General features: G+C 53.5%; 3 protein-coding genes across 3 annotated transcripts; all 3 read left to right on the top strand.

Moving 5' to 3' along the window:
• Positions 1 to 105: 105 nt before the first annotated feature.
• HMPREF1541_04206 (uncharacterized protein) lies at positions 106 to 1,167 on the top strand (the record flags this gene model as incomplete). Its single annotated transcript, XM_008718552.1, has 1 exon — positions 106 to 1,167. The coding sequence occupies one exon, from the start codon at positions 106 to 108 to the stop codon at positions 1,165 to 1,167; it is 1,062 nt and encodes a 353-aa protein (XP_008716774.1).
• A 1,761-nt stretch (positions 1,168 to 2,928) lies between these two features.
• HMPREF1541_04205 (uncharacterized protein) lies at positions 2,929 to 3,836 on the top strand (the record flags this gene model as incomplete). The annotated part of the gene is made up of 2 exons (XM_008718551.1): positions 2,929 to 3,548; positions 3,629 to 3,836. 2 exons carry the CDS (start codon positions 2,929 to 2,931, stop codon positions 3,834 to 3,836), a joined length of 828 nt encoding a protein of 275 aa, XP_008716773.1.
• Positions 3,837 to 7,033: 3,197 nt separating this feature from the next.
• Positions 7,034 to 7,810, top strand: HMPREF1541_04204 (uncharacterized protein; the record flags this gene model as incomplete). The annotated part of the gene is made up of 2 exons (XM_008718550.1): positions 7,034 to 7,309; positions 7,361 to 7,810. 2 exons carry the CDS (start codon positions 7,034 to 7,036, stop codon positions 7,808 to 7,810), a joined length of 726 nt encoding a protein of 241 aa, XP_008716772.1.
• Between the last annotated feature and the right edge of the window lie 6,323 nt (positions 7,811 to 14,133).

Raw genomic sequence — 14,133 nt, 5'->3', positions numbered from 1 at the left:
ATATGCACGCCTCAGAAAAGTGGAATTGACGCTTCGACCGATCGCAGCGAGGCAGCTGGACACACAACGACTTTACGAAACAACGGTAGAAGAACCCGAGCACTAATGGTCCTCCTCACCTCATCCACGGTCTCGGCGGTCCTCTCCGTGGCCATCATCTCTCTTTTCACATTCCTCCTATTCCTTGTCGGATACGTGCTACAGCAACAATCGGTGAATTCCTTAAGGGAAGCTATTCGAGCTCCTCCGCCAGCAAAACACACACCCACACTCCCGGCTCGCTTTCGCGAGCCAGACAACGAGACAGATACTTTGTTCCTCGCCGGCGAAGATGACGAGGAGGCGGAGGATCAAATAGTGCAATTCATGGATGGGGCTCCCACGGATCCTTCCAATATCATCGAAATCGACGAGACTGGGCGGTCCCAGTTACCGTCCCCCAGCACAGAGTCCCTCGCCTACATCCTCGCCCTCTCCCAGCCAGCCACCCTCTGTTCTGCGGCCCTTTTCGCGCAATCTCTGTCTCTTGCACCTTTAGAAGCCCGCCCCGATCAACCGAGGCTAGTCCTCCTATATCCATCCACATGGGAGACGGTTACTTCAGCCCTCCACATGGCTGCCCTCTCGTTCATGCGCGATCTGCATGACACTTACTCTGTGATCTTCCATCCAGTTGAGTTTGTGAAAGGGTGGGAAGACGCCTCTACGAACTCGCACCTACTCGGTGAGCTGCAGCGGACCATGTGGGAATTTGATCGAATGCTATATCTGCGGACGCCAGGAATGGTACTGGACCAAGAGCGTGTACGGGAGGCGCTGAGGTCGAGTAGCCTGCGCAAAGCGTGGACGCCTTTGACGAATGCTGTTGGTGCGGAACCAGAAATGCTGTTGTGGGAACGAAAGAGAGGATTACTGATGCCCAGAGGGGAGATGAGGCGTATGGTAGGGTCGGACAAGAGCAATGGGCTGTCGATTCAGGAAGGTGAGTCAGAACCAGCGCTTGAAGAGGTTGACACGGCATATGTGCTCTTTGACCGAGCGGTGCAGTCGACGGAAGCGGAAAAGAGTGAGGTCCTTCAGCGGTACGAGTCGGGCCTGGCTCAGGCTTGCAAGGGCAAGGGCTTGTTGCCGGGAGAGGAGGATCGGGTGGATCTTAAGCGGGTATAACGAATCAACAAGATGTCCACTGCGGATATACCATACATGTACAATTGATGATAGAACTTGTGGCGGCTGGCCGGGACTCGCCCCAAATGTCGTGGCCGGCGCTGCTGTTAATAACGATACACGATTCTTCAACATGACGACTTGTGCCAACGAGGATGAGGAGGACAGAGAACCAAAGTCCAATTCCAGACCTAGGGATCTATTGAGAGAGAACTGTTTACTCATGAGATGGCGTGCTCGGGCATATGGCCCGCAGGGCCTCAGAAAGATGCCTCTTGATCTGCTGGTCAGCCAGCGGCTCCGACGAAGTCCACGATGGTCGCGAGTGCGTGGCAACAGGCGAATGTGCTGAAGTGCCAGACCTAGGAGACGAATATGATTATTTCGCTATGCCAGCTTTGCAGCAAAGAACACGCTGGAGTACGACCAAGGGGTACTGATCGAGAATCGAGAACATGGTGTGCACACGCACGCAGTCTTTATAGGCACTCCCACGTTGCTGGTATGGACTTTAAAGGTATCTTCATCATGGCTCACCTTGAGTTTGCGCGAGACGATCGATGCAGTCGTTCATTGGCGAGTACGAAGTTGAATTAGCTGCCAGTCACATGGCGGTCAGGAAGACGTGGTATGAGGAAGAGCATGGACCGTTGGGCGTGGGGCTGCTCATCATGAAGCAGCCCGCTTAGAGGTATACTTGGCAGACGACGGCAGCTGAGCGGCCGAGAAATCTGAGCAGTGGCCGCTGTCATGTCAGAGACATTAAGAAGGGCACATTCGGCCGTAGAAGCGATGTGGTCTCCATGAGTTGGTCGCGATAAGGCGCTCGCTACTGGGTTACGTTGAGGTGGACTTCGCGCGGCGCCTGATTCCATCATCAACGCACCAGCTTCTTGGCCTCTAGACTTCGGATTTGATCTTGCTTTCAACTCGGAACGACGGCGGGGTGGCGGCCGTATCTGCTCATTGGCTTATGGCCACAGGTGCACCTGTATCTGTTCTCCGCGCGCAAACACCGTAATTTATGGTAAGCGTAGCCTGTTGTTCGAAAAAATGTCAGGGCTGTGGCCATACGGCCGCATGTGAAAGACTGCCCAACACGGGCATCGCATGAATTCTGGTCATACATACGGCGCCGAGTGCCTAGTCCTGCAAAGTCACGGTCGTGGAGTGCTAGTTGAGCTGGCCGGGTGTGGAAGGCTGCTGACAAAGCCTTCAAAGAGCATGCCTGTTTGGACAGGTCGCAGGCCAAGCAGGGTTAAAACGGAGGTTCGAACCAACATCGACACGGCTGCTGAGTCAACAGCCACACTTTCTCCCCTGTCTATCATTCTCGGATTCGAGTGTGACACATTCTAAGAAACACAAATACGTTAGCGAGAAGCGAAAGCTTTCGACACCGGGAGCTCTCGGCAGTCCCGCTATGGCCGCGCAGGGGGGCTGACGATTTCGGCATCATGACGCAAATTAAGATGCACCGAGGCTTGTTTTCTTGAGGCACCGACGACGCGTTAGCAAGCACGCATATTTGTCACGGAGTATTGGTGTGGACTGTGGCTTGTGATGCTAAGTTTGACTCCCAAAGGCTGCCGTAGTATATATTGTGTACCTCTCGCACGGTCGTTTCTTACTACATTGCTGCGTCAGAACTCTATACCGTCAACAGGTCTTTATAACAGCGCAAACCGGTGCAAGCCGCCAACCAGGAACAGACCCTACTCTTCTACCTCGACACAGCTTTTCAGGGAGACACGCTCCAGCATGTCTGTCTCAAACTCCGCTAAGTCGCTCATCCCTAGCGACCCGTCCAAGGTCATGGTCATTCGCGACGTGCATCACACAATCACCACTTTTTCTACGCCTTTCCTCCGCTTCGGGCGCATCAAGATCGGCGGTCGCGGCACTCTCGTCAAGCTACAGTCCGGCTCCCTGGCCATCTTTTCCCCTGTCGCTCTGACCGACGAAGTCAAGTCCACCATCGCCAGTAAAGGCGGCGCTGTTCGATACATCGTTGCGCCCGACATCGAGCACCACATCTTCGTGACGCCCTGGGCGCACGCCTACCCAGATGCCGAGGTCATCGGCGTGGAGGGTCTTCCCGAGAAACGCGAAGGCGATGCGGCGACCAAGGGCGTCAAGTTCCACCACGTCTTTTCTGCGAGCAACAAGCGCGATCTAAAGGTTAGCCCGGAGTTCGACTCGGAATTCGAGGTTGAGTATTTCCACAGCCATCAGAATAAGGAACTAGCGGTGTTGCACAAGCCCAGTAGGACACTGATTGAGGCGGATTTGTTGTTCAACTTGCCGGCGACGGAGCAGTTCAGTAAGAGCGGTACGGCGGCGACTTCGGGCATATTGACCAAGCTGTTTGGAGGAATAATGTGAGTTTCCCTCGACTTGACTTCGTAATTCCCATGCCACGAAGGATCTGTCGCAGGCATACTGACAGCTACTGTCTTAGGAATACGAGAGGCAACATGGCGTGGCAGAAGCGTGCAACGTGGTATGGACCTGGAAGCAGTGACAGAGCGGCCTTCGGAGAGAGCGCGCGGAGAGTGAGCGGCTGGGACTTTGATCGTATTGTGCCGTGTCATGGAGATGTAATCGAAACGGGAGGGAAGGCGAAATGGGACACCCTGTTCAGCTGGTTCATGGAGGTCAAAAAGTGAAGAAGCGGCCAGGAGCACGGCTGAAAAGGCCGATTGGGACGAGTTGCGAGATACCCTTTGTTTTATGTTCCGCTGGAAATGTTAGAGTAGGTGACAGGGGTCGTGTTCAGTTTCGCAGCGATATCATATTAGAAGCCCGTCAGCCATGTCGCCGGTCAAACAGATCTGCGGAGATTTTCTGCTACTCTTTCCATGACTTATCGAATATACTGGTCCTTTCGGGTAACAAGTCAAGACCACTCAAATTTATTAGTCGTACCGTTATGGTCTGGTGCAGTGGACGTGCAGTGGCTGGAGGCGCTTTACGCTAAACGACGTTGCATGTCTTGGTTATCTGAGCGCTCACTCGGGAGGATAATGAACGACCGGAGACTTTGCATGCTGCCAGGACATCCACACGATAGTGTGATATTACGATATCAGAGCCGTAGCCCGTAATAAACCTGGCTAGCGTTCGGCCACTCCGCCCTTCGGATTTCTAGACATAGGCATGTAATCAGCCGTAACCACGGGGTTCAGTAATATGTAATGCTGACGGCTTTTCGAGTAGTGTGCGGCAAGCGACACATGATGATTAGCCCCAAGCTGACAAGATCTCGATGGACGGGAATCATCTGTCAGCATATCAGTGGTGATTTGTAGACACATAGCTAGCGAGCATCACTGAGCAGCAAGCGACTTCAGCCACCAACACCTTAAAATAGTGTCAAGGACTGGCTTACTTACGCAAAGACCATCGGCTTTGGTGATCCAAAGAGGTATCCTGTGAGAAATCTGCAACATAATAGCATCAATGACAAGGACTTGACAAGGACTTGCCAAGTCAAGCAGCGAGGCCCGCCCCGCACCGGGTCGATGGTCTCATCAACAATGCTCAAGATGTGCTCGATACTCAAGCCGAGTAGCAGACCCAGCATGACCGGCCATAAATCTCGATTGGGTAAATGCCAGAGAACACAGACAGCCTGTCAGGAACAGCTCGTGCTTACCGCGTAGTCGAGGCGAATCCAAGGGTGCTGACCAAGTAGCATTTGCCGAACGTGGCTTAGGTCATCGTGGAGGATCTTGATGCTTGTGGTAGCCAGCAACTTCCGGCATGGGAAGTCCTTCGCAGATCACAATATCTCGCAGCTTGTAATTGTAGACCGAAGCAGACTTGAAGACGGGCGTCTGGTATCGAGGAAATGCGACCGGGTTCGATTATTCCACATCAGCTTCCGTTGAAAAGTATGATGTGCTCGGGCGCACTATGGACTGCGTTGTTAGCGCCCTCGAAGACAGAGATATATGATCGGGCATGTAAATCCTGACTGGCACTCGAAGCCGTCCAGGCCAGAGTGGCGATGAATTTGGTCAATACCGTAGATACGTTCTGGGCATTCATCCGACAGATGCTGCGGGTATGTTGCTGTCGGATCCCGTTGCCACTGGGAATTTGTGGATCATCCAGAACTTGAGAGATGGCGGGACGATGGAATTGAGTTCCGAGCAGATAATCGAGTAATACGTCAACACTTCGTGAAGCCACAGGCAAGCCAGGAGACTACAGCTGGTTCCGTCGAGCGAAGCCTGATCGATGTGCAGGAGCTTGTGGGGCTAACGGTGAAACCTGGGGATTGCACTGGAAGAAGACCAAAGATTGAGGCGAGATGGATTGCCTCTTCTGTCTACAGGCAAGGATACTCGAACCCTCCGAGGTGGGCTGGCGGCACCGGCCGAGTGTTTATACCAATGCTGTCAGAATGATCACACGTAATAAACTACCGGCACGACAACACGTTTCCCCTCGATCAGCAGGGGGTTGGACTCGTAGGATCGTAGGGTCAGGGGCGGTCAGAATACAAGGATTGTGGGAAAGGAGATGAGGACGCCTTCGAGGCTGACAGATTGGTCAACTACCTCGTGGGCGCCGGCCACATCGTCACGAACTTACAATTCGGAGCCCGTGGGTTAAAGCCTGGTCAAATGCAAGTAGGCGAGCAGGAGCAGAGCTTGTGCTTGGGCCGAAACAATTGGCTGCACAACAGCCCGTTTTCGCTTGTCACGGGTGCTCCCTGGAGGTGCACTTGCGGGGCTGCGGATGCGGCGGCGTCGGCAAGCTGCGCCTCGCCGGACCCGGTAGCGCCGTGCTGTACCTCCGTATTGCCACAGACCGTGGGCCCACACCTCGGTCCCAAGCACAAAATCGGGTCTTAGCTTTTCCAGGCTCAAGGCCTTTCGTTCAGCGATTAAGTAAGATATTGCTAATACACCCCTTCCTCGTCTTCCACTCTCTCCCTCTGCCACCCGCCTACTCCTCAACCGAGTCCTCAGCCTAAGCCTCCCTCCTCGTCCTCGGTTTTGGACCCCTCAGGCTTACCCAAGCCTGAAGCCTTGCGGGACATTTTTCTCTACCTGGAAGGTGCAGAGCTGTGAGCGTGCGACCTCGCAAGTGCAACAACGCGACATTGCTGCTGAGAACCCGGAATACCGCTTTCGCTGTCCACATCGCGCCTTGGACTACACGCACCTCGCACAAGGGCCTCGCAGCTTTTACTTCAGCAATGCAGCCAGCTCTGGCTCCCAGAATATCGCCTTCGCTGAATGCTATGCCCGTTTCTCAGGTAAGCCTCCAAGCGCGCTTTTCATTACTCAGACGACTGTATCCCTTCTTGGCCTACACCAGCATCTGAGGCTGCACTCACTATGCGCAACCATCATTGCGATGCAATCGCATGCATCGCCATCATCCTACCGTTAGCTGCTGGCTGCCCTAAGCCGATGCCTTGAGATCTCGCATTTACGAGACCATCGCTACTTTTACCCAATCGTCTGACGCTGACACTTTTGATCAATAGGACCACGCCGCTTCCAGTTCTAGTGAGTACTTGTAATCCAAGCCCCACCCTCACCGAAGGCCGCCTCGTCACCTCAATCGCAAGACCCACCCCTGTATCGCCCGATCGTACCGCATGTTTGATTACAATACGGAAACATGTCTATGTACTAGCGCATCATCTCCGAATCCCGGTCCCGCCCTTGTCTTGGCCTAGTGTCGATGCAAGCTAGGTTCATTCAAGTCCAGGGTATACCTACATATAGCTCGTGCCTCCGCTCCTTTTCATTGACCATACCCCGGGTACTGAACCTTGTTGATTGCTCGAAGTACTCGATTTCAACTTGCTTTCAACAACCTCTACCTTCCTGTCCCTCTCGCCATGACATCTATTACTCAGCTGCTGTCGCCATGGCCTACAGTTACTAAGCAATCCATAGTTCTTCGAGAGCACTACATGCCACCACCATCCCAAGACCATCTCGACAATATGGCTCAGCAGCAACAACCTCCATCACCACCAACCGATCCTTCAGGAGACGCTCATTCTGGCAATCCGGACAGCGACGGTGGCGATGGCGCCACTGATGGACGCAAAGGCTATGGGAAGCGGGAATTAAGCACCAGCAAGAGGGCAGCACAAAACCGAGCCGCACAGGTATGATCCCACCCTTCCTCTACCCTGACAAGATCACTGAACTAGGCCCAGCGAGCATTTCGACAGCGAAAGGAGGGCTACATCAAAAAGCTCGAGGAGCAAGTTCGAGACTATCAGATTCTGAGCGAGAACTTCAAGCAGGTTCAGTCCGAAAACTACCAGCTCAGAGATTACATCATCAATTTGCAGTCCCGCTTATTAGAATCTCAAGGCGAGGTTCCCCCACCACCCAGCAACGTGGACGGCCTGCAACCAGGGAAAGCGAACCAATCTCACCCGGTCGGAACGCTACCGAGGCTATCAGAACTGGGTGCCGTGGGCAGTCAACCGCCCGACACAATGTCTGCTCACCACGATTCTCCTTTATCCCGAAGTTCTTATCCCGACCCGTCATATTCTGATCCAACTCGCATGAGAACTTCTTCTGCGGAGCTTACGCCTTCTCAGGCTGCCCTGCAGGGTGCTTCGATACTCGCCAACTCGCCAAACGGGGGCAGATAGACCTTCATCGTTGGTCAGAACCTGTGTGAAGAGCCTAGTGCTGGACTGAGGTCCTGCAATTTTCAGCTGGGGACGGACGAAACTCGAACGTTGCCATGCACCAAGACACACCATACACCTGCTTGAAGTGGACCGATCGTCTCAACGCCAACGCGTGAGCCGAGCAAAGAGAGCTTGTCGCATCTTCGTTACAACTCACTCCGCTGGGTCAAGCATGATTCTGTGTGTCACACATGCGCTTGTCTGAGGCTGACCAGGAAGTACAAGATCACCTCTGCCTAACCCTCGAGCCTCGCACATACTACAGCAGAGACCTTAAAACAAGGTCTGTGAAAGCTTATCACACTGGACGCCGGCACAAGCACCTTCGTCTTATGGTAATGAGCTGCACGAGGCGGGTAAAGGCGCGGCAACCTCGGTGTCACGAGCCCCATGGTATCTTAATTAAGATTTACAGGAGACGGTATTGTACGCAAGCGGGTGATTGAAGACCTTACGCATCGAGGCCGGCGCGGCAAAATTTGAGCGAAATTCGCTTGATGACTGCGATGGAGCGGTACTGAGACTCTCCACAGCTCATAATTGCCTGTCAAAGCCTACGGAGTACGCTTGGGAGGATGAAATATGCGAGCACAAAAAGCGTACAGATTCGCCGCTTGTCTGCGGGATGGAGGATATTTCACAGTGGGCAAGATATGCAGCTGTAGTGGGGATGACTGGGTCATCGTTCACACATATTCACCGAGAGGTCTTATCCTGCCAGGGATCCAAATGAAGCTCGTTTGCTCACTCTCTCGCATGCATGACTGGTTTCTGGATGTCACAATTCCCGATCCTGCTCGCCTGATGCGAAGAGGGGCACAGAGCTTGTCTACTTGTCATCAGATCCTACCATAATCAGTAAACTGGCAATCGCCGTGCGGATCTGCCGGCTCGTCCGAAACACCAATATCCGAAAGTGGACTTTGGTTGCTTACCTGAGTATGCTGGAACTTTGTCGCTGTCAAAGGTGAAACAGGCTAGAGCCACAACGTGAAGACGTGTCCTAGCTACACGCTTCGTCATAATCTCACCTTCCTCATCGATCTCCGCGGCGCCGACTTATGTAAGTCCGCCGAGGCGACAAAACCCAGGAGCGCCGAGCTCTCGGGGGCCGATGCGATAATGGAATGTAACAGGGCCAGTACGCTAGGTACTAGCCTTCTCCGCACAAGGATCAAACTTGAAGTGCTCCAGGCAGAGGAGTCTGTGCTCCTTCTAGAACAAGCATGCTCGGGCCATATGCCTTCTTAGGTAGAGACACCAACGTGAAGTAGTTGCTTGCCTAAGGCCAGTTGGAGCTTTCTGACTTGCGCCGACTTCTCTGGCTGACGGAAGGATTCTAATCAGTCGTGGATAACGCATTGTCGATTTCGGTCGGGTGAGAACATGCGCTCATCGTCACTATCGCCATTTCCTACGCCTCATCCGCCAGGTTCGCCACGCCCAGTTCCAGAATCGTCGCTCGGACCGAGCACCACGGTCATCAGGAGGCAAGAAGCCAACTTATATTGATTCGTTGAGGCCGCAGCTTTGCCAGGACTGTATTGTGCGGCCCCACGATGATCGGACGGATTTGGCAGGTAGGAAATCACACTGCTCAGTCTTGCTTCAGAGTCGCACACGACTTTCGCACGCTGATCACCTTCAGGAATCTGGACAAAGGTCGACGGCTCGCTTGATCGGCCTCAACGCCCGCCAAAGATGATCTCCCGCCATGGCTAACCATGCCACGGATGGAAATAGTGTATGCCAGGCGTCCAGCCTCGTCTGTTGCGGCTCGTTCAGAGACAGACCCTTCAGGTTGGATGGATCCGGGTCCAGCCGGCATCTTTTCGCTTATATATACAATATTAGCCCGATGTCGCGCCCGTCTCTCGCAGCCTGAGTACTCGAATGGCTTAAGGCTGGCAAAATCCACGAGTTAATCCATCCGTACAAGGATGGTCAGTCTCAGCCTGCTGTCCACGGAGAGAGTTCATCGTCCGATCTTCAAAGAGGTAGGAACGACACCAAATCATGGTCGCGGAAGCACACCGCGGTAAGGGGTTACAGCACAGCCGCGGTGCTCCTATCGGTACCCCACAATACGACAGCCTGAAGGTTGATTTCAGGCCTCAAGACCCGCAACTGGGCCAAGCCAGAGCATTCTCTACTTGAGGGAAGGTCGTAAGGCTGAAGCGCGTCTCGGCCTGGAACGGAAGACTTGAGTGGGTGGTCACCGCTCGCGAGGACATACGAGACTCCAGTATTTCCTCGTACACAAGTTGCCAATCCCTACACATGCCGCATTAAACGAGCAAATCATCTCTGGCAACAAGCATTCTGTGGAGATCTTGTCGCTCTGACCCAGTCAGCAATTACTAAGTTGCGAGCACACTAACGCTTGGCGACCACGAGGGGGATGAAGGCCAAGCGATCGGGAATCGACGTGAAGCCTCGTGTATTACGGCGTATCGCCTAAACAAAGCCCCGCTAGTGACGCAGATGATACGGTAAGGATGACATGTTTTCCTTTCTTTGTATAATGCACGAGGGCGCATCCACTTCGACCTGTGCGAGACAAGAGCCCAAACCAGGACCGTTGATGACCAAGCTACACGAGCCGCGGTTCCGTGCCTTGCAGCCCTCTCAATACCTGTAGCGAGACAGGCCACACGGTATTGACTGAATTGCGTGCGCGAGCTCGTAAGTCTTCACATTGTGGCCCCTTCTCCTATCGCTGATCGCGACTGCTCAGAGAGCTTAGCATCAGGAGGCGGAGCAACTCCATACCTCTCACCTTGAACAGGGGGGGTCATGCAACGCAATGCAGACCAGACGAGCCGAAACCTGTTAGCGACTTCGACCGGAAATGCGCTTCTGCCCGGCGACCGCCTCTCGGGCCGCATGCCTTAAAGTCTGCTTGACAAGAATCGGTCGTATCTTCACCAGTCAACAGTATCACGACGTTTCGCAGGACGTAAGCCGTCAGTGGACGCATAAGCCAGTCGTTCCTATCCTTGACTTGATTGAAAGGTTTAGAAGCCTCTGTGGCTCCCAGCGTTTCTGTGCCAAGGCGCTAGGACCCCAGTGAACTTGTGGGTGTTTGTTTGTTACCAAGGAGCACATTGCCGGCGATCAATTGTCAGATGCCGAATGCTTGTGGAGTGGTTGTATCTGGCTTACAGCATCCGGACACTTGGCAACGTTCCTTCGACAAGGCAGACAATGCCAGAAGGATGGTATGCCACTTCCGTCAGCTCTTGTCCATCAGTCGGCCCCGCTTTGAGGCTTCCTAGGCTGCTAGACCGCTTTATTGCTCGAGGCAAGAACGCGCCCTGCAGCTGCACCTGCCAGCTTCCGTCACAACGAGGAGTGAGTCAAGTGCTCGTGTTCATGACTCGATAGCCTCAACGAAGAGCCGCTGCCTGGCATACAAGATCTCAAGTCACCCTTGGCGTTACCGCGTGCCGCACCGCTGCCCTATCAGGCCGATACATGGGTTTCCCACATTGGTTCATGATCACTTCGAGCGCCACCAACATATATCCACGATTCAAGTGCTTCCGAGTACGTAAGCGAATAGTCAGACGCCGAGCTGATGCCTCCCTCGGCCTGTATGGAGAATACTTGCCAATACAGGTAACTTTGGTCCGCGGCAGAAGGTATAGTCATTATTACCGGCCGAGCGCGGCCCAAAGTTCGATACCATGAGCCCCGAAGAAAGACAAGCTCGGCCTTTTCCAGCAATGTGATGCTTGCTGATTACACCTGAGAGGGTGAAACTTAGACCTCGTCCCACAAAGTCATCCCTGGTCGCCGCGTTACGAAATTGTCCAATGTTAGAAGCCCGATGGCCTCTACTATCTTGTCACCTCTTGTTGTAGAATGTTTTCAGTAAAGCACGCCTCATCGCCGAAACGTACCGTAAGCCAGCGGTCGAAATCCCGATTACAGCTAGCAACATTCGCTTCTCGCTACGACAAAACCTCCGACTCGGAACTCATTGGCTGCTGTGGAGAAATTGCCTTCCGAGCACGCCGGCGCGCTTTCGCTTGCTTAGGCAGGAATGAGTAAGCCGCGTTCCCTTCAGTATTTTTGACAGCTTCATCCCAATGTATCACAAATCATGGAACTCGCCGGTTAGTTTGTTGGCTGTATTGCCGTCGGAAAATGCCCGCCAGTCAGAGTGTTTCGCACAGAAGTCAGACGAACGGTCAGGAAATGGTCAGATGCGACTTTGAAATCAAGGATAAAAGTAATTGGGGTTGATTTGACTCAGCCACGCAAAGGAACTGCCCTGGGCGAGTCTGAAATCAACCATGGCAGGTGTTGTTGCAGCTTGGGAAAATATGCCATGCCGGTAAAATTTGTCGGCGTAAGCAGGTTCAGTCGACAACGGGGACCATGCATCATTTATCAAAGCTCCAGACACGGAAAGCTTCCCGCCGCTTCGAACGGCGTATCTGCTCGCATGCGTACACTTGCTTTCACGGTAAGGATTTACAAGATCTCCTGGCATCTATGCGCTCGACACTGAAAAGACTCTCGATGGCTGTCTTACCCAGCATGGTTGTGTTTGCCTACTTACTGAGGGTCCTTGCCCCCATCCTTCTGGAGCATGTTGCAGGGCTGAGGGTTCCATGAATGGGCTTATGATGGCTTGACTCATGGGGAACCTGCACTGTCTGCGCTTCCAGCCAGCGTGAGGCTCACCAGCCCGTATGCGTCGGGAATAGTGGCAATGAGACTTTGAAGCTATCGGCGGATTCTGCAGCGCAGCCACAACAATACCTCGCAGGTGAGGCGGCACAAGTCCTACTACTTTGCCGCAGCAAGCATCACGCATTGACACCTCGCAACAACACTAGGCCGACCCCAACATCCCGTGTCCGTGGTACATCTTCGCATGTACCCACAATGCATAGCAGATGCTGCCAAAGGACCTCTTGTGCTCCGAAGGCGACACAACCCGTTTCCTTCGGAGGCCGAAACCCTCGCAAAGAACGATCAGTGATCAGCCATTTTCACGGGTGTGACCTGGTGCAGGTTCCGTATATAGGGTGGGTGACAGTCATCATGACCGACGTACTCGTAGTTACTTACTAGTGACTGCCTGGCCTCCTTCCGCATGGTGGGCCATTCCTCCACACACCCTTGTATCTATTCTAGGTCTTTCTTGGATTCAACGGCCCCCTCTGACCCCACGCGCCAAGCTGAGTTATGATCCAGTTACGGGCTCATTTGGCGCCGCGAAATTCATGATTACCTTTACTTGTATTTACTGATACGATGTCGTATCAACGCCTCATGGGGACCCGCATTTCGTCGATGACAAAGCAAAAAGGCGGGAAAGCGCCCATCGCAGAAGGATGGGTTGGAGAGGGGGGGCCCGAAACTTACCGGGCTAGTCACATTTTACGGAGTACTGTTTCGGGGGTCGTGGGCAGGGCCAGCGAAAGATCACGTGGTTCAGTGATTTTGGATCATGACTTGAAATGGCTTACATGCCCAAGAGTGAAACGCAAGTTTGTAGTGTAGGGTCCCGGGTCTCTTTTCGAGTGTCTGCACTACTGTACTACTTCGTTCGCGTGTTACTGTATCATACACAAGGGATACTAGTAAAGGGATGAAAGTTCAAATGATGCGCGCGACCGGTGTCTGTGTCCTAGCGGAGAATGGTCGCAACACGATAACTTGTTCAGGGCAAAAAAACGACTTTCGTTTGCATTGGCGGTCTCCGCTTGTCATCACCGCTCGTGCCGCCTACAGTAGTGTGTCATCAAGCAAAAGCACGAGTGGGGTGGAAAGTGTCGCGAAAGGGGAAAGAATTTTGCGAACGACGTTGTCGTGCAACGATCTAGACAAAATTACGTTAACCGGATGCCAGCCCCCTGCTTCATCTCGCACGGTCAATAGGAATACCCTGGCGTAGCAACGCTGGGCTGTAGCACATCATAGATAGGGTGATTGAAGGGCAGCAGATCCTGGGGCCATAACGGCCCTCGGGGCATTTCGCATTGCAGGTGCCTCAAAAAGAGGTTGCGCTTCACAGAAGGTTTGTACTGGGTAGCGCTAAGCCAAGGCGATCCCTGACCGCGCGTATGGCTGTATGGCCGTATGTACCGTATTGCAGTCGAGTCATGGATGCGTTTGAGCCTTGTGTCATTCCTGACCGCCGCCAACACAATTGGGCCGGGGACAGCGTCATGGGCGACTGTAGTCTGCAAAGAGCATTGAAACTGCGCCTCTGGATCTGAGTGCTCGAAATGGTATCCATCCATCCAGTGCATGTTAAGCGC

This window comes from Cyphellophora europaea (assembly GCF_000365145.1).
Source record: "Cyphellophora europaea CBS 101466 unplaced genomic scaffold supercont1.3, whole genome shotgun sequence".
NCBI classification, from domain to species: domain Eukaryota; kingdom Fungi; phylum Ascomycota; class Eurotiomycetes; order Chaetothyriales; family Cyphellophoraceae; genus Cyphellophora; species Cyphellophora europaea.
This window is presented reverse-complemented; position numbering and strand designations above follow the sequence as displayed.